Source organism: Equus caballus, chromosome 30, assembly GCF_041296265.1.
Source record: "Equus caballus isolate H_3958 breed thoroughbred chromosome 30, TB-T2T, whole genome shotgun sequence".
Taxonomy (NCBI): domain Eukaryota; kingdom Metazoa; phylum Chordata; class Mammalia; order Perissodactyla; family Equidae; genus Equus; species Equus caballus.
The window spans coordinates 24,039,999-24,059,572 of NC_091713.1; the positions used below are offsets into that span (position 1 = coordinate 24,039,999).

Sequence of the window (19,574 nt, forward strand, 5' to 3'; positions counted from 1 at the left end):
AAGCACGCCTTGAACAAAAGGAGGAGGAACTGAGTTGGGGTTATGTCCTATGCACAGAAATCCACAAATGTATTTTGGATGCAACTTGAATGTGAAACGGAGGGAAGCCTTTGTAATTTCCTATGCAAGCCTCCCATGTTTAATAGTCCTGATAGCTATCAGGAGACCAAAACGAAAGACTTCCCCTTGCTAATTGTTAATTCATCTGTAGAGCAAGAAAGCTTTAATGTGAGTCACGGCTTTTATCTCTTTTAGTGATTGAGGACTCAGTTTAAAAAAAAAAAAAGGCCCGCCTAATGGATATGCACTTTCTCTTCCTGTGTGATTTTTTCCTTTTATTTCTGCCGATCTTATAGTGTTTCCACAGGCACCCAAGCAATTTCCAAAGTTCCTGAATCATTGTCATGATGTTCCAGAAGAAGTAAAGGTAACCATTGGCCAGAGGTGTGTAGTGGAAAGGCTGCAGTCTGGAGCTCCCTTCTGAACTGTAAAATTCAGCCAGGATGTTGCTTTGCCTCCGTGGCCCTGGCAAAGCAAGTCTTGTCTAATTTGCAGTAACATTTTAAGGAGGCACAAAGAAATTGATATCTCTGGGTCCCTGCCTCCGTGGAAAGGCAGAGTGACTGGAACTTTTTATCACTTTTGGTTTACCCACAGTCTCACAGCTATAAACTTTTCTAAGTGAAGACACCTTATGGAATGATAGATGCAAAATTACAAGCCTTTCAATTGAGTGAAAGTGTTCATTTTTCCCCCTGCTCATTCATCATTCTGCCTACAACTTCCATGCACCCCATATCACCATGCAAGTATTGTTTACCACAATAATCGGGGTTTTATCTGCCTGTGCTGCTGCTTTTGGAGTATACACCAAATGCTCTTTTCCAAAAATAGAATTTGATGACAGAGAAGCAGTATAAACATAATGCTTTAAGAATGTGAGTTCTGCAGCCATTCTCCCCAACTGCCACTCCTGGCTCTGTGTCTTACTAGTTCCAATTTTCTCATTTTTAAAATGGGAGAATAATGACACCTGCCTCATAGCATCGCTATAAGGATTAAATATGTCCACATATGTAAAACAATTAACCCATTGCTTGGACTATCATAAGCTCTCAGTAACCAATGACTATTAGTAACTGGCTATTTTGTTTTTTCCAAGATATTTCATTCAAAGACTGATTCATTCAATTAGCCATGGAGACATTGCTTGGGTATAAGGAGTCAAAGACTGTTGAAAGAGGAAGAAAGGGACTAAATCACGATGCCATGTTTAACCATCTCTCTGTTTATAATGGGAAAGGGCAATAGTCGTTAGAGAAGATTTCTAGGGGTTGGCGTGTTATATTGTCTCACATGATCCTCAAGAATTTAATATGGTTAGCTGCTCCCTGGGGTACATGTGTGAATATACAAATGATTTTCACTCATCCCCTTACTGAGAAGCATATAAATATGCGCAACGACTCTAGGTTAAACTGGTACACGGTGTCAGGACATTGTCCCAAAGGAGAACCCCATCAGAGGCTGCCACTAAAATTCCCACTGCTGTGTCTGATGCTGCTAATCTGCCTTTGCTTGTTTTCCGGCAGCTTCTCAAGGGAATTTTTCTCTCTCCTCTGTTTATGGTGGGTCCCTCACAGAAATCTCAGGAGAATTCAAGGGCGCCGCTGGGTACTTCTCTTTCTAAAAGGGAAGGAGCGAGGTTTCCTTCCTCAGCAAAGAGGGCTGCAGTATCAGGAAGACAGTGCAGGAGAAAGTTTCCACCCACTGCACCATATTTTATCCGAAGTCTTGCTTTCCCGGTCCGCTCCCAATACTCAATTACAAGCTATATTTGATAACATTTATTCAATACACCTATTTATTTAGTATTCATTAAATTCACTAATCTTTTAGAAAATGAATTCACTATCTTTTAAAAAATCATTATGATGTTCATATGACTGTTTGCATCCTTCTTAAGTATTCCAGGGGTCTATGTAATTGATGTTTTTAACAAACCTTTGTTCGGAAACAACACTGTAAAAGGCTTTAATTTAGGAAAGTAGGCTAGGGTATCCTTGTGTAGTTCTCTTAAGGGGAGATTTTTTTTTTATTATCCTATGAAATGCCTCTGACTTCATGCTATTAAAAAGGTGAGAAATGCTTTTGACTTTGGACTATATAATGTTATACAAATTTGCGTTTAGGCATAAAATGTAGACTTCAAATGAGCTGACTTAAGAAGAGCTTGTGCTGAACTATTTGACTTCTTTTGGTGTTTATTCGCCTCACAGCCTATTTTTTTCCTCCTTGCTCTATTCTTGCTTTCTCAATTTTGTAAATTCTGACAATGTATAAGATTTAGAATTCCCTCGTGGCACTGTCGGCACACGCAGTATTTGAAAGAAGCAGCAATGTGAAACGTTCTACTTGGTAGGTAATGCCAACTATTAAAAGTCTTTTATTTAAAAAAAAAAAAGATAATGGTAGTTTCCACAAGAATAGAACATCCAGTTGCCTTAATTAACTTCAAGTCTTGTCAGACATGGAGCATTGTGGGTATCTTGTTTCCTGGGAGAAATCTTATTCTTAAACTTTTTCAAAACTGGTTTACAAGTGAAGTTCAAACGGAAAGTGTTTATATTTAAGATTGTAAAGGGGCCGGCCCTGCGGCCAAGGGGTTAAGTTCACATGCTCCACTTCGGCGGCCCAGAGGTTCGCCGGTTCGGATCCTGGGTACGGACCGAGCACCATTCATCAAGCCATGCTGAGGTGGCCTGCCACATAGGTGACATCCCTAGAAGGATCTAAAACTAGAATGTGCAACTACGTACTGGGGGCTTTTGGGGAGAAGAGGAGGAAAAAAAAAAGATTGGCAGCAGATGTTAGCTCAGGTGCGAATCTTTAAAAAAAAAGATTGTAAAGATGTAAAGAGGCAGACTTTGTCACTTGCAGTGGAAATATTTGGATTAGATAGATGTTTGTTTACGTCAAATATGGATTTCCCAGGTCTTGATCATAAATATTGTTGTTTCTGCTAAAATAGTTAGTTTGAGACTTTTAAATGTATTAGGATAATTGGCTAATTATCAGTTTTCTAATTACCTTTGTATTGCGTGCTTATAGCTAAACTCAGGGAAAGCTAAACCTCTTCTTGAAAGAATTTGGATGGGCTGGCCCCGTGGCCGAGTGGTTAAGTTTGCGTGCTCCGCCGCCCACGGTTTCTCTGGTTCGGATCCTGGGAGTGGACATGGCACCACTCATCAGGCCATGCTGAGGTGGCTTCCCACGTGCCACAACTAGAAGGACCTACAACTAAAATATACAACTATGTACTGGGGGGATTTGGGGAAAGGAAAAAAATAGATTGGCAACAGTTGTTAGCTCAGGTGGCAATCTTTAAAAAAAAAAAAGATCCATCCTAAAAAAAAAAAAAAAAAGAATTTGGATCTACTCTGTATCTGTTATAAAATAATCATATACCTAGATGATATTATTAGTGACAGGGATAAGTGGTAAATAGAATGAGATACCGAATACTTCTATAAATCACTTAGACATCAAAGAGTATCATCGTTCAGCTGGTATCCTTTGAATTATCTTACCATTCCATCACACCGCAAATCTGTTTACCTACAGAATTGAAGCAGAGTAGACTGTCAAACTGGGGATAGATTTTCAATAAATGATCACGATGCAAAATATTTTTGAGTAAAGTAATACAGCAATATTTCAACAAAATAATGATGTAATGACAACTTCCTTACTTTCTTTGGCATTTTAAGGTTTATAAAATATTTTAATAATGCATTTGTATAATATCCAAATGTATTAATATAATATTGGATCATTACAGCAAAACATCAGGGAGAATATTGTCTTTATATCCATCTTACACTTGGAAAAGCAAATAGGTTAAGAAACTTATCAAAGTTTATAGAGCTAGTTAATGAAACAGTCAGAAAAAAACCCTCAATGGTTCTGATCTGCAAACTATGCTTTATGTTTTTTTTGGCATACCCTTCATATAATATTTAAGAATAAATTATTATATTATTACAGTTGAAAACATTAAAAGGAAAATCTTTAATCTTTTCCCCAAATCCTTATTGCAGACAATGGACCAAGCTAATAGGGATTTATAGATGGCTGATTGGTGATCCTTTATTTTGATATATGCAAGGCTAAAAGTTTTAGGCCAGATAATCTAGGAAATTTTCTACGAATTAATGGTAGTTACAAACAATTACATAAAAATATTCTTTTTGGGTGATTTTTATTAGCTTTCTCTTTTTCTCTGAACTCTCTTCATTTTGTTATGTGTATGTATTTACTTTTTAGCTCAACCTATCATTTGCATGTATTCCTACTAATGAGAAATTGTGGTTTAAATCTATGTCTAGGCAAGTGCAATAGAGTTAGAATTTTCATTCATTGTGTTTGATTTAAGTATTTTAATTTAAACTTCAGTAGCATTATTTTTTTCTTTGCTGAGGAAGATTTGCCCTGAGCTAACTCTGCTGCCAATCTTCTTCTTTTTGTGTGTCAGTTGCCACCACAGCATGGCCACTGACAGATGAGTGGTGTAGGTCCACATCTGGGAACTGAAGCCAGGCAGCCGAAACAGGGCGCACCAAAGTTGACCACTGGCCCATTGCTTTCTCATTGAATATTTCCATTCTTTGCAATCTACCTTTTATCTCTATGAAGTTAGCATCCTAACAGAAAGGGGTGCAGTATCCCAGTTATGTGGAGTTTGTTTTCCATCTGCTTTTCTTACAATTATGAGAGATGCTGATCATAATCCAACATTTGGTTTCCTCTTATCCTGCCCTTACTAGTGTTTTAATTGATGTCTTTCATTTTTAAAATACGTTTTTCTAGAAAAACTTTACAAATAGAAATAGGTTGAAAGTGTACAGACAGCTTAATGATATCTGCATAGTATTGTTTTATCAGATCATGTAAAAGAACATTATTAAAATTTAAGTGCATATGTTATTATGATGCATATAAATAAACCTGTATATTTTTTCAAAGATGCACAAATTTAACTGCACATGTTATTATGACACATATGAATAAACCTCTTTATTTTCAAAGCTGCACAGGTAAAGGGATTGTGTCCACATGTTTGAAGACAGATTTTGGGCTGATTTAACTCTGAGAGCTATGTCGCCATGTGTAGGTGTGTTATATGATTGTCCTGGAAAAAAAACAGACTAGTTTTACTGAGTGGTGTTTTTCACGCAATAGAAGTGAATAAATTGATGAATAATTTTGGCATGACATAGAAGTAGTTGTAGGTGTATTACTAGCACTTGGGTTTAAACATTTCATTCAATATGAAGTCAACGAAACTAAGCCATCAGCATCGTCATCATCAGTATCATCATCCTACTAGAAGATGCATGAGAAGCAGATTTTTGAGATTTTGAAAAGAGGCTAAAAACAGTAGAATTATTTTTTACTTGGTTTGAAGTACTTGAAGTTGTTAATGTTTGCCTCCTTTTGACCCCCTAAAATGGGAAGGAAAATTTCGCATATATAAATCATTATGATCTTTTAAAATATATTAACTCTAGAAATTTTTACCATTAATTGTTATCTAAATTTAGGAGGAACAGTTTACTGCCCATTGACTCTCCATCAACTTTTACTGTATAATTATATAATCTGAGGGTTTTTTAGGAGTACCAATATCTGATTTTTTTCCTCTATGGTAGTCTACTGAGTATCGTACACGTAAAATTACAAATCATAAAAGAATGCTTTGTCTAACTGGTCCTTATTTTAGGAAATAAAGAAAGTGCAAAACCATGGCTTGTGTAAAAAGTTCTTGAATATTTAGAAGCTGGACAGATAGATGGATGGATGGATGGATGATAAAAATATTCACTCAAGGGTGTGTGTTTTTTCTTCATGATGTGTAATAACTAATTTTCAGTCTTGCACTTTTCCATAGATTTGGCCCACTTGGCTAAGCTGATTGGTAGCATTAGTGTGACATGACTGTGTCAGAACGGTTTCCAGCTAGGACCTTGAATCAAAGCTTCCATCCATGATCCTCTTCTACAGGTCTTTGTGATGGACAAAAATCCATTATCAGAAACTCACCAGCTCTGACTTCTGTGTTGGAAAATATGTAGTATACTGTTCAATATTTGGGGATATGGGAATTTATTGCTAATGGTGAATGCATTCGCTGAGAAGCATTGAAAGCAAATTAGGAGTCCACAAAGCTAATCAAGATTTCTTCTATAAACTTTCTTGGATCTAACAGTTTTAGAGATGTCCAAAAATGTTCCCTCCTTCTTTAGCCTTTGTCTGGCATTGTCTTTCTAGCTCTTCATTTGTTTCTCCCTGCCTTCTCTTTACACCTCTAATCATATCAGCTTGTCGTTCTCATTGGGTTAGAGTTGAATGATAAACGTCTTAAGATACATTGAGTGTCGTATGCTTTTAATTTTCTCATGTGAATTAGAAATTTTCTGAATCACTTAGAAATTAATGTGAATTTCTAATTTTGAATTTTAAAAACTCTTCTAGTGAAAGGTGAATGTATCTTAGATGACCAGATAAAATGGGACCACCTTATATAAACTGGAAAAATATCTTGGAGAAAGTTTTGAAGAGGAAGAAATGAAGAAAGATAAAAAATGATAATAAGGGAAAGAAGGAGAAAGTGTTAAACTTTAGTAAAGCAAATATAGACACAGTAAAAATAGAACATTAGAAATCAGATGAGCTTAGCCATAGGACTCTTCTGTAGGCACAGAGTGCTTTAAAAGAAGTAGTTAAGGGAGCTGGCCCGGTGGTGTAGTGGTTAAGTTCACATCCTCTTCTTTGGTGGTCTGGGGTTCACAGGTTCGGATCCCAGGGCGTGGACCTAGCACAACTTTTCAATGCTGTAGTGTTGTCTCACATAAAATAGAGGACGATTGGCACAGATGTTAGCTCAGCAGCAATCTTCCTCAAGCAAAAAGAGGAAGATTGGCAATGGATGTTAGCTCAGGGCCAATCTTCCACATCAAAAAAAATAAATAAGAAGAAGTTAGAGAAGATTGCTTCTTTGTGACTCACATGCACCATTATTGTCAATGACTACTTAGACGCCGTACCTAATTTCTTTGTTTTTTGATAATTATCTAAACCTACTTAATTACTCTTGAAGTTGTCTCCTGATTTCATTTAAACTCTGCTCTGATGTTTCAGTATGATATGTCAGGCTTTATCTAGAACCAGGTGTATGTTTCACTAAAAGATAATCAACTCTTAAAGTAGTATTATTCAGATAATATGAAAAATTGTGTTTTTCTTTATCTCATGAATCAGTACTAATCGTGGACTTTTGAGTGTATATATTCACCTTTAGGATTCACATAGAGATATATCAGCCTTTCCCAAACTGTTTCATGGAACTCAGATAACCCGCAACTCACATGTTCCATGTGATATTAATAAATATTCCAAAAAGAGGACCCTTGGTTACATTGATTTGCAAAACATTGCATAGGCCATATCTCCCTCTGAGAGTTTTATAGAGGCTGTTTGCATATTAAAGGCTCTGAGAGGCCCTTCAGTGAAACAATAATTCTGATGATGCTGTTAAACCAAATCTATTTTCAAAACGATTTGAGAAATGCCAAAATATGTACAATGAATTACTTGGCTGAAATTATTAATGGATAATGTTGCACTGTTTTATCAATTAAGGTAGAACCTAATACCACAAAAAGAGTCTCTCACCTCGTTTTACTCCCAAGTAATCTTCTCTTTATTTGATAAAGATTTATATGATCCTGTCCTAAACCTAAACAAAATTACAGACTGGAAACCAGATTACTAACAAGCTCTTACCCACCACTCCCCCATAGAAATGAAACGTTTCTTTATTTTTAACCCCTTTCTTTCCCTTTTGTCTCTTTCCTTCATCCTTTAAATCTACTGCCAGCAAAAACTCCCTGATTATTGACCCAACCCATCACTCTTTGGGAAAAAGTTTTCCTAAATGCCTGTCTACTCTCACCTACTTCTAGCTTCGCCCTCTAGCTCTGCCCTACCAACCAACACAGCCCTCCTTCAACATCCTAACCTTCTGATTTCTTTCAGGAAGTTCCTCTTTCTATCTTGTGTTCAATTCAAACCTGTTGTCGGTTTCCCTCATTTGAAAGAAAATACAAATATGTGTCAAAGTGTAAATAACATTCTCCTTCTGAGATTTGTTGACATTATAATATGGAGCCATCCTTTCATCTTATCTTGCGTACCATAATTCTGGCTCTCCACAGCGTGTAGGTGCTCTCAATTCAATTCAGTTCCACAGGTCCACAGAGTCCTCTGGTAGACCAGCGGGGCTTCCATAGTTTTCTGGGTCTGCTGGTCTACTTGATCCTACACAATGAGCTTTCAAGGATGATTGATAAAAAGGACACAAATTACTGTTGTCTTTAATTTGAGACACTACACTAAGACCAAATAATAATTTTTTGTGTTAATTCACATGGAAATGTGCCTTTTCTTTGATGTATAAATATGACTTTGATGGCCTTGCATAAATTATCTTTTGGGTTTGTTATCCTCTGTCAGATTTGTTTTCCAACCCTTGGTAATCTTTGTTTAACTACCACTTTTTTACACTCCTCTAATACCCTTAGACCATTCTGCGTTCTACTATCTGTCTCCATAGCACTCATGGGTGATACTCTCTGTGTATTTAATTGGTCTCAAAAAGATAGCTACCTCAACAGTAAGCCAGTGCCTGTCTTTGCCCGCAGGCGTGCGTCTTGACAGAGTACGTGGAGGTCGGCAGAAGTACAAGCGCAGAATAGATGCGGAGAACAGCCCATACCTGAACCCGCAGCTGGTTCAGCCAGCCAAAAAGCCATGTAAGTACAGCAGACGTGTCTGGCTTTCCAGCACGCAAAATCCTCCCAGTTGGCTCTATGTCTATCAGTTTTGGCGTGCCCATCTCTACTAACTCCAAGGAGATTTGTCTTTAATGGGGGGACATGGCTCTTTTCCCAAGGATTGCCTTTGAGGAGCGATGACAACTCAGCTAATTATCTTTTTTTCTATGATTTTCTTCCCCCTACCTTTTTTCACCTAGTCATTTTGTGGAAGCATAAGCATATTAAAGCATAGCTTATATAGTGCGAATTTTACATTTACTGGTTATCTTTATTTTCAGAGGTACATAAAATGGATCATACTGCGATCATTAGTTCATTGGAGCTGTTAGTTTCAGATTTCACAAGAAGGTGATTTTTGTAGTTTTCACGAACTAAATGAGTTTGACTGCTCAACCTCCCAATGAAAATACATTAGGAGCCTCATTAATTTGGAGCTATAGAAGGTTAACACACTAGCTAGCAATAGATTAAAACAAGAATGGGCCTTCCTAATAACAAGCATAGGTTGGTGGTTCCATCTCAGATGCCCTTATGGGCATTACGAATTGTTTCTAAAGAGCCCATGGTTTTATAACACCAGGTTGCAGTTTGAAAGGATGACGGGTACATTGCTCAAATGCAAGCCCCATTCTCTTTGTCATTAACTAAAAAGAGCTGAAATATGGATTGAGGCAATAACTGTACCCCATTTTCTGAAAAATCGTTTTGTAGCTATAATACAACAGAGCTAGCCTTTTAGAATGTTTACACAGAGTTCGTATTCGGCGCTGAGAAGTGCTTTGGTGAAACTCTTCTTACATTTATCTGTCTTTGTCTCAGAAGACACAACGAGCGCTCATCAGAGGAAGCTGCATCTAAAGCAGTTCTAGAAAAGAGCGGGTAATTTTTGATCTGCTTTCAAGGGAAGACAGAAAGTGTCCTCTTCTAATTCAGATTCTCCAGGAGGGGTCGCTGCTGTGCATCATACATGTGAGCATATGGGGATCTGTGAAATAAATAAAACAGACCCTGAACTGTAAACGAAAGGACACTTTTGCTATGTCAAAGGGAAAACAACCAGTTTTACATAAAATTAAAGCTTAGGCGAACATATGGCATGGTTTCCTTTTGCCTTTCCAAAAAACATTATGTTGATTATGCCTTCAATTGTCCAATCTGGCATCTTCTCCTCAGCCTGCATAAGCTGTTTGGCTTCTGCAGATGGAATCTGGGACTACATTAAGCAGATTTTGCACATTATTATAAGAAACTTTCTGATAATACAATAAAATGCAATAAACACTAATGCTTAATTTCATTAGAGGGTTAGTTTTCCTGGATTCAGTAATGTACAGACTGCCCATTTCTCATTCGTTTTATACAAACGTTGACTGAAACCATTGATAATTTCCTCCACTGAGAGAAAAATGAGCACCAGCCCATTTGTAAGCCCACATGAATGAGGAACATCTATGGTTTTCTGCGTAAACCTGAGAAATTGGGAAGTGGCTTGTCAAGTACCTTTAAGAAGATTACAGCAATTTCAGTGAGCTCCATTTGTCTGAGATAAAGAGGACTCCTAATAAATCATTACTCATTATCTCAAGGCCTCTGTGTTAATTTTCTTTAGTCCATCCAATTAGTGTGTTTCTGTAACAAACATTTATAAAACTTAATTTTCAGATCCTGTCAGATAAGTGTCGAGAGACGGTCCACAGGCTTTGCTGAGATTTCTAGGCCCTGACTGATTGTTTGTGTATTGCAAAAGCCCAAGAATGAAAATTGGGTCCTATTGATTCTAATTAGGGAAACATTAAATAAGATTTACCTAGAAACAGTGCTGCCGGCGATTCCATTTTCTGAATGATGGGAATTCCTCAGCTTCAACCAAATTTCTCTGACCCCTCCAGTCAGGTATCCATTGACTTGAGGAAAACAGGTACCATTTTCCTTGACCTAGAAGAACTGGAATCAAGCTTTCCTTCGGTTACATGTTTGCACCCTTTATTATTGCATTTTCTTCTAATCCTGCGCATCTAGTGGCTGCTGACAGGTTTTGTTACATTGTCAGAGCAATGGAAGTTGAAACTTTTCCAAGCGTAACTAAAAATACAGGGTGTTGTTTCTATAGCATCTGCAAGAAAGAAATGTCATTCTTTGCAGATCCTGCAAATTAAAAAAGAATCTTTAAATTTAAATTTTTTTAATTTTAAATTTTTTCTCTAGAAAATATCATATTTGGGAATATCTCCTCCCAAATCTGCACTTTTAATTTGATGATAATTGAGTATTGCTGCCAGTGAATGGTTATCTGTTGCTTATTTGCAATAAATATAATTCATATGGCAGCCATAATAATAAAATTTTAAAATATGTCAGAAAAATTGCTAATTATGACATGGATAAGCCTCCTTGTTATTTCGTTAAAGGAGGCTAAAAAAATGCTGTTTTCAATTCTAAAGTGTATTTTGGGTTAAAAAGTTAAAAACTCACGGGGAAAGAAAAATGATCCACTAAACGAAGAGAAAACTTTGCCTTTCCCCACAAAAATCCCATTTAATGCCCTATTTTTCTAGAGTAACAGTACATAGAACATTGAAATGTTTGGGTTTATTCTTACCCATTTGCATCTCCTCACTTCGAAGAAAGTATAAAATCTAAAGCTACACACAGAAATGGAAAACAGGGCCAACAAGAAAAATCATTCCATTGGCGAGGCTTTACAACCCCCTCCATAAACTGGCACATGCCCCGAGCCATAAAACACATTTGATATGAAGCTTTCCATTTGTCTCTAGTGTTTATTTTATGAAGGATTTTAAACACATATATCACAAATTTCAGACAGATAAATCTGCACCAGAGAATGAACTAAAGACAGCAGATCAAAAGAGAGGATTAAAGAATTAGACACTCTGAAGACAAAATACTGTAACATTTAAGTAGGAGTATTTTTCTGCAAGCTGATAGTGGCTATATTTGGAAGATTGGCTGGGTGTGTGAGGAGGGGGAGAAAGGAAAGAAATTCCTATTTAATGCATCCCACAGAGATAGAGTTATATAGCCAGCAATTCACCCAGGCAGAAGGGCTCTGACCTTTGCCCTTCTTTAAAGGAATTAAGACAGTTAATGACTTTCATGGCCATTACGACTGTAGGCATTAGTAATTCTTTGCCTCCCACGTTATATTCTATATTTCAATGGTTTACTGTGGATTTTTATTTTAAAGCTGTTGTATACTATTTAATCTGCTTCCCCAAATCCCACTTAAGAATCAAAGAGGAAACCCAGAAAGCATCTAACTTCTCTTATCTGTCTGCTATAAAAAATTTCATTACAGGACAGATGCTTCATTCCAGCCAAGGCAGGTAGAGCAAAGAAGAAGAAGAAAGGGATACATTCCATTACAAATGCAGCGGCTTCTTTCTCGCTATGCATTTTCCCGAACACTGCTTAATATACATAAATTGAACCGTAAACAGAATAGCTTGGGTTTATCGCAGGTGATTTGAATTATTTTTCAAAATGCAACATCCTTTAGGGTTTGTGAAAGAGGGGTGATGCTACTAGTGATTCTGTAGTGCTCTGGTCTCATCCTGCAGATAACAAGATCGTCTCACATTTGTTGGTGGCTGAACCGGAGAAGATCTATGCCATGCCTGACCCTACCGTCCCAGACAGTGACATCAAAGCCCTCACTACACTGTGCGACCTGGCCGACCGAGAGTTGGTGGTTATCATTGGATGGGCGAAGCATATTCCAGGTACATTTTCTGAAAAGAAAAAAAAAATGAAAAAGAAAAGAAAAGGTTGCAATTAATTCCCTAGGTTGTAGTTGTAGATTTAGGCAAATTCAAAATCTCCTCATTAGGATTTTTTTGAACCTTTACATTTGTTTTTATCTTACTTCATTTACAGCTTTTCTAATCCTAATAGAATCATAAAGCTTTTTATGTCTGTACCATCTTGAACTCTTGTTCATTATTTTTTCTTATGTGAAAGTACTATTGCCAACATAAGATAAAGAGAATAGAACTTTTAAAAACATTTCTTTTAAATGTTCAAAATTCTGAGCTTTCCCCTAAGAAAATACTTCTACTTTTCTTTTCACTTTAAAAAATCTTTTTGCCAGTAATAATCTAATGTACCTTTTTTCCTTTTAAGATTCATTCATTTTGTTGCTCCTGGTGGCTATTTATACTGAATTGCGGTTCATATTCACAAGCTTTGCTTTGGTTTACAATTTGATATTTATCATAAATTTACACATAAGTTACGAAGATAAATGTTAAATTAACATCATAAATTTTCTCCTTTGGTAACTTAAAAGTAGCATTTTTAAATCTCCTATCACTTTTTTTTCTTGGCCCATCCTGTGATACCAATAAACACATACCCAATCACAAGTTTTGAGAATTTTAGTAATTGAATAATTTTTTTTGTGTGTTTGCTTGAACTTTGATCTTTAAATGGTTTATAAACAAGTTTTGGAGAGATGAGCAATGTTTTTCTGGTACAGTTAACTTATTTCTGTCTCCTTAAACTAGTTTGTCTTTATGCTTTGAATGCTACAGTAATTTCTTTAATCAAATTGATGGAAGCCTCTTTCCCAGCCCACACTGAAACCAATTTATTGGTCATGATACGCCAGCCATGTTGCTAACAGTCGTAACGAACTGTCAGGCGATATCGCAGTGAAGCTAATTTGAAGTCATTAGGTGTGCAGCGTGCAGGCGACAATTTGTTACAGTGGTTAGGAACACAGCTGACATTTCTGAATGGCTTGGTTCGGCGCAGTTCTAGATGAGGCCAAGCAAATTGTAAACTAATTTAAACATCACTCTGTATTATACCAGCTACTTTGTCTTACACTGTTTGCTAATAAAGCACCCCAAATTAAGTCAAAACTCGTTAAATAGGTGAGCTTGAGTGTGTTCTGTAGAAGATAGCTACACAAGGGCTACTGCATGTAAAAGAAGGATGAGAATTTGATCAGGTGGATAGTTGATATTGCATTTGGGTTGTAGTCACAGCTAGATAACTTTCAGAAAAAGCGAAAACAGCACAATAGGCTATGCTAAAAGATGTTAAGACGTTTGAGAATTGTGGCAATGGGAACAGCCAGAATTTGCTTGCACAATATATGAAAATTTATTTGGAAAGGAAGTGTTATGAAGGGTTTTAGAGCAGAATGAGACAAAGCTAACATTTGTTGAGGTGTTTGGAGGTACTATTTTAGACAATCAATATATATTATATCATTTATATTCATGTATTTTATCATTATATATACACTCATGTACATATATGTATATGTGTACACCCACACATGCGCACATATATATATATACTCACACATTTGAAATATTGTTATTCTAACCCAGGTTTCTTAGCCTTGACACTATTGGTATTTGGAACTAGGTCATCCTTTGTTGTGGGGGGCTGTCCTGTTCACGCTAGGATATATAGCAGCATCCTTCGCTTCAACCCACCAGCACCCTTGAGTTGTGACAAATAAAAATGTCTGTAGACATGACCAGATGTCCCCTGAGGAGCAAAATCACGCCCCCCTCCACCCCAATTGAGAACCATTGTTCTAAGCCAAGAATGAGGTATTATTATCCTTAATTCAAAGTTAGGGAGATTTGAGGCAGAGGGAGGTGAAAACACTAGCACAAGTTCACAAATGTATCCAGTGCTTTCAAAGCATATATTTAGCATTGCTTCCTGGGGTAGAATTAGGATATTTTAGTGTCCCAGTTGATTGTACTTGAAAGAGCCATTTCAAAATAATGATGATGATAGTTATTATTATTAATAACAACAGCATGAAAAGCTATGTCACTATGACTCCAAACTACTCACTCTTTCAGAGAACTCTACCCAAGTTCTCCCTGAATGAAGGGATCTGTTAAGCCAATATTTTGATATGGTGCAGACATTCCATAATAAGGACGGAGAAAACTCCACAACTCCTTTCCAATGTTCACTAGTAAAGAAAAGTCAGTGATAAATTTGTGGGTCCAGTTGTGCTTCTAAGTAGAGATGTCAGCTTGCAAAAGAACCTGTCACAGTAAAGGGGCTCTAGCGACTTTTGTGAAGACAGTAACTTTAAATAACTATGAGTAACTGCATTTCCAGTGGTGGAAACAATTACTATACGATTATGTGTTCCGTCTTAAGCTGAGGCTTAGAATTGGCGGAGACTGACGTTATTCTCTCCCTCCATGGCAAATGCCAGAGGAGGTCACTGTGGAGTGATGACTCATAGCTCTGGTTTTTGTGATACCCTGAGGGTGTTTTAAATGATTGCAAGGAGTGTCTTGGCTTTTCAGAAAGGGATTAGCAAAACAAGAATTAAATGAAATTCTTTTTAACTTTTGAACAGTAAGTGTGCCATCCAGTGTTTTGAGATGAGAGAGGATGCTCTGCGTCACATTGCTGGTATACCTGGGCTCAGGGGGCTTGGGCACAGCAGCAATGTGGAGTCTGGGCTGGGAGGGTAAAGACAAAGAGCATATAAAGATAAAAGTCACATTTCTGCCTTGGTAAAAGTAAAATCGTGTTCTTGATAACAGGACCCAGTCCTGATAATGAAGGTTAGAGCTGGAATGAAAGGCAAATCAGAATTGAAATTTTACTTGTCTTAGTCTTAACTTGAAAACTCTGTTTTAGTAACCATTATGGTGAAATTAAAGTGAAATCTTTTTGTTAATGTAATACAATTTCCATCTTTGCTCTCTGTATGCTATTCTCAGTTTGTATAATCACACACACAGACACACACAGAAAGACACACATACCTTTTTAAAATTAAATTTAACATCTAAGATAAGATCGGTGGTCTTTCTGCACTGCTGAGAATGTACTCTTGTATCCTTGCTTTCGCTACATAAAAAAGTAAAGAATTCAACAAAAGGAAATATTGAAGAAAAATACATATGGAGTGGGGTTTTTTTTTATCAGTAAATAGAATTAGTTGACTGACTTAAATAAATCATATAAATGGAAAAGTGTGTTGTTATGAAACATGACCAGACTTTATCTATAGAAGAGAAAAGATCACGAGGTCTTTAGAAAAAGCTTGACTTTACTTGGAGGAGCATGAGGGCACAAGAACAGATGATGGTGCCCTAATAGCCCTTTTTAAGAATGACAGGGCCCCGCCATTAGCATCCTTTTATATCCTTGGAAATTGCTCATGCCTCGCTTTTCTGGTTCCTATCTGCCTGAGTCTTTTTTATTTCTCTTTCAATTTCGTCCGCGCTCGGATAAGCGCATGCTAACACAATATGATTGAGCTGTAGAATGGAACGCTGTCGCCTCTAATCTCTTTTATGTAGATACGGAGGTGCTGCACACTCCACTTCATTCTCTCTCCATTGTTGGCCTTTTTTAGAATGGGCTGCCAAGTCATGGAGGCTGCGTCAAATATTAGAGCTAGGTTTCACCCGGTGTGATAAGACGATTATCAGCCCAGCCGTCAGATCTGTTATTGTTCTTTGCGGTTGATTAAAATATTATTATGTACTGTAACTTTCTTAGCAAAATGCAAGAAGGTGCTTAGTCAGATGGTGCTTAAAAAAGCGTAACCCATATTAGCTGACCTATATAAGTGGCTTAAATATATTTATGGATCTCGCCAGACAGTTTATTTTGAAAGAATAGAAAGGTATTTGGACAATTAAGGGGATGGATGCGTTTTAGAAATTTTTTTTCCTTTATTAAATGTGGCAACTTTTCGGGTAGACTTGTTTATTTTTAATGTGAGAAATTAAACAATTACCTACTAAGGAAGGAATACTCTGCTCAAGTTTGGGGCCTATCAGTCACATTTCTAAAATCATGTCTATTGTAATAACATCTAGCAGGAAAAAAAACTATAATTTTTCTTCATACGAGTGAAGGCAGGAAATATTAAGCTCTAACAGAAAACCACGCTAGGAAGGTAATGTGATGAAACAATCGTTATGTATAGTTATTCACGTTAGAAACAGAAATCTAAAGTGTGGAAATCATTATTTTCCATTTATGCAAAAACTTTTTTTTGCAAAAACATTCAGTTAGAACAATATATCAAAAATTGCTCAATGAGTTGGCTCTTCATATTTTTCCCAACAGAAGTATAGACTTTTCTAGAAATGACAAATCTCTAAAGAACATGGATAAAGTATTTTCTACGTTAGGATACAAATTTTGTGGGAGAATGCTAAAGAATATTTTGAACATTTATTGCTAGTGATACTGTTTAAAGATATATTTGTTGTTTGAATGCATTTTATGTAGAGATCAATTTTTAAGATTATATCATCCCCCAACCAAAGTTGTAGAGGTTTCATCTTTTACATGCCCATTACTCATCTTAAACTGGTAGCCCCATTAAGTGATTACAATATGTGCTAAAGCACACAGAAAAGTGGTGGGAATAATTACTGTAAGAATATGTTTCCATTTTGTAACACAAAGTATGTTTCCATGTGTATTTCTGTGTGATTATGGTTTGATGTTCAGGAAACAGGGCATGGTTAACTAAGAGAGAGTTATATCATATGTAAATAGCATATCATGTATAATAGTTATATCACATGTAAGTAGCACCTAATACTCTGTTTCAGATCTCTATCATTGACACTTGAAAAATGTTTTATTGATTAGTTGATTAAAAAATATGTATGGGACCAGCCCACTGCCATAGTGGTTGGATTCACACACTACACTTCGGCAGCCTGGGGTTCACTGGTTCAGATCCCGGGTGCAGACCTACACACCACTCATCAAGCCATGCTGTGGTGGCGTCCAACATACAAAGTAGAGGAAGATGGGCACAGATGTTAGCTCAGGGCCACTCTTCCTCAAACAAAAAGAGGAAGAATGGCTACAGATGTTAGCTCAGGGCCAATCTTCCTCACACATACACAAAAAATATTTATATATGCATAGCACAAAACTGTTAACTGACTCTGAGGCTCTACCCTCCACCCCATCCCATAACTGAATCTACATGTAGTTGTAATTTCTACTTTGCTATGAATGAATGAAAGTGATTATAGCTTCTTTTCTCAGGATTAGTTTTTCTTTTGTGTGTGTAACATAATGATTTCAGAGCTGTGAAGTAGTTGAGTCTTTTAGTTAAGTGGAAAAAATGTCACTTAATAATACTATTTAAACAATAAATATATGCAGTTACCAAATAGTTGGAGGTTAAATTTTTTTTTTTGCTTTTTCTCTCCAAATCCCCCCAGTACATAGTTGTATATTTTAGTTGTGGGTCCTTCTAGTTGTGGCATGTGGGACGCCACCTCAACGTGACCCGATGAGTGGTGTCACGTCCTGGCCCAGGATCCAAACCAGTGAAACCCAGGGCCTCAGAATCAGAGCGCGCAAACCACTGGGCCATGAGGCAGGCCCCCTGCAGGTTAAATTTACTGTAGCTGGTAGTTGTATACCTGTGTACCTGGAGTTGTGGTATATAAGGTTAGAATGATTCTGAAAGTAAAATCAGAAAACCTGAGTGGTAGTTGAGTAATTTTTTTAAGTTACTTAATTGCTCTAGCCATTACTTACATTGTGAAAATCAAATGAGGAAGAAAATATACATGCAAGTTATACACATATGTATAATTAATTTGCAAATTATAAAGCATGACCTAAACGTAAAAGATTCAATGTTCATTTTAGTTTCTAAGAAACTGCACATATATTTGCCATTTTCTTGCAATTAAAATGAAGTGACCCAAAAAGTTAGTATTCATAAAAGCGGTTTTAAAAAATATTCAGAATAAATATCGATTTCAATAGAAAGTGGAGGGCGGGGAGCTTATGTAATCAGGAGGATCATTGTATGGACATTGTCATGGTTCTGTGCTAGGTGGGCAGGATCATTAGTATCTAAATAATGTATTCTGTCCTTCTTGGCCAAACCTAGAATAACTGAATGTTTATCAGTTTCTGAAGTCACAACTGTGACATGAAAATATAGGATATGTTGTGAAAAAAAATAATCTGAAATATCTCCTAAAGACTTCTTAATTTTCCACAGCTACCCTTGCTAGAAATGAAAAAGAACAGACCAACAGACAAGTTACAAGGTTTCCCAGACAGAGACCCAGTTTCAAGAGACACCCCAAATATTGTTAAAGATGCTCCCAGAGACCTATCCTCACCATTCAGTGCCACTGTTTGTGACCTAATGCTCCATTCTGTCACCATGTTGAATTACCTGTGCTCGCGTGACCTCTCTTCCAGCATTACTTCTGCTCAATTATGAGCTGCCCCCAAAATATATTTGCCATCCATACATGGCCATGCCATTGTATACATCTGATCAAAGAGAAATCATAATTTCATAGCAATCATGCATATAATGTCAGTATTTGAGTGTCTGGTCTGTACCTAACAGTATGTTTGGTACTATGGGAAATATAAAAGATATTTTATAGAAATATAAAAGGAAATATAAAAGAGAGATTTATGACATATCTCTACCATGAATCATGTGTCTATGTCTACATAAATGTATATGCATATGTGTGTGCCTATATATGTGATAATCTCCTTTTTCATGGGATCAAGCTTTAAAGACAAAAATAACTAAGATCTATATAGTTCTTTATTGTTTATGAAGCACTTTCACAAACTTTTATTGGATGTCCACAACAATTGTGTAGGTAGGTTTTATTCTTGTTATCCCTGCTTTAT

General features: G+C 36.7%; 1 protein-coding gene across 9 annotated transcripts in view; it reads left to right on the plus strand.

Annotated features, from left to right (window-relative positions):
• Positions 1-19,574, plus strand: part of ESRRG (estrogen related receptor gamma) — a 603,662-nt gene that overhangs the window by 530,076 nt on the left and 54,012 nt on the right. For all 9 annotated transcript variants that reach the window (XM_070256008.1, XM_070256005.1, XM_070256010.1 and 6 more), the window contains 2 exons: positions 8,763-8,873; positions 12,479-12,640. In XM_070256008.1, coding sequence (XP_070112109.1) covers positions 8,763-8,873; positions 12,479-12,640 — 273 coding nt within the window. The remainder of the gene's footprint in view (positions 1-8,762; positions 8,874-12,478; positions 12,641-19,574) is intronic.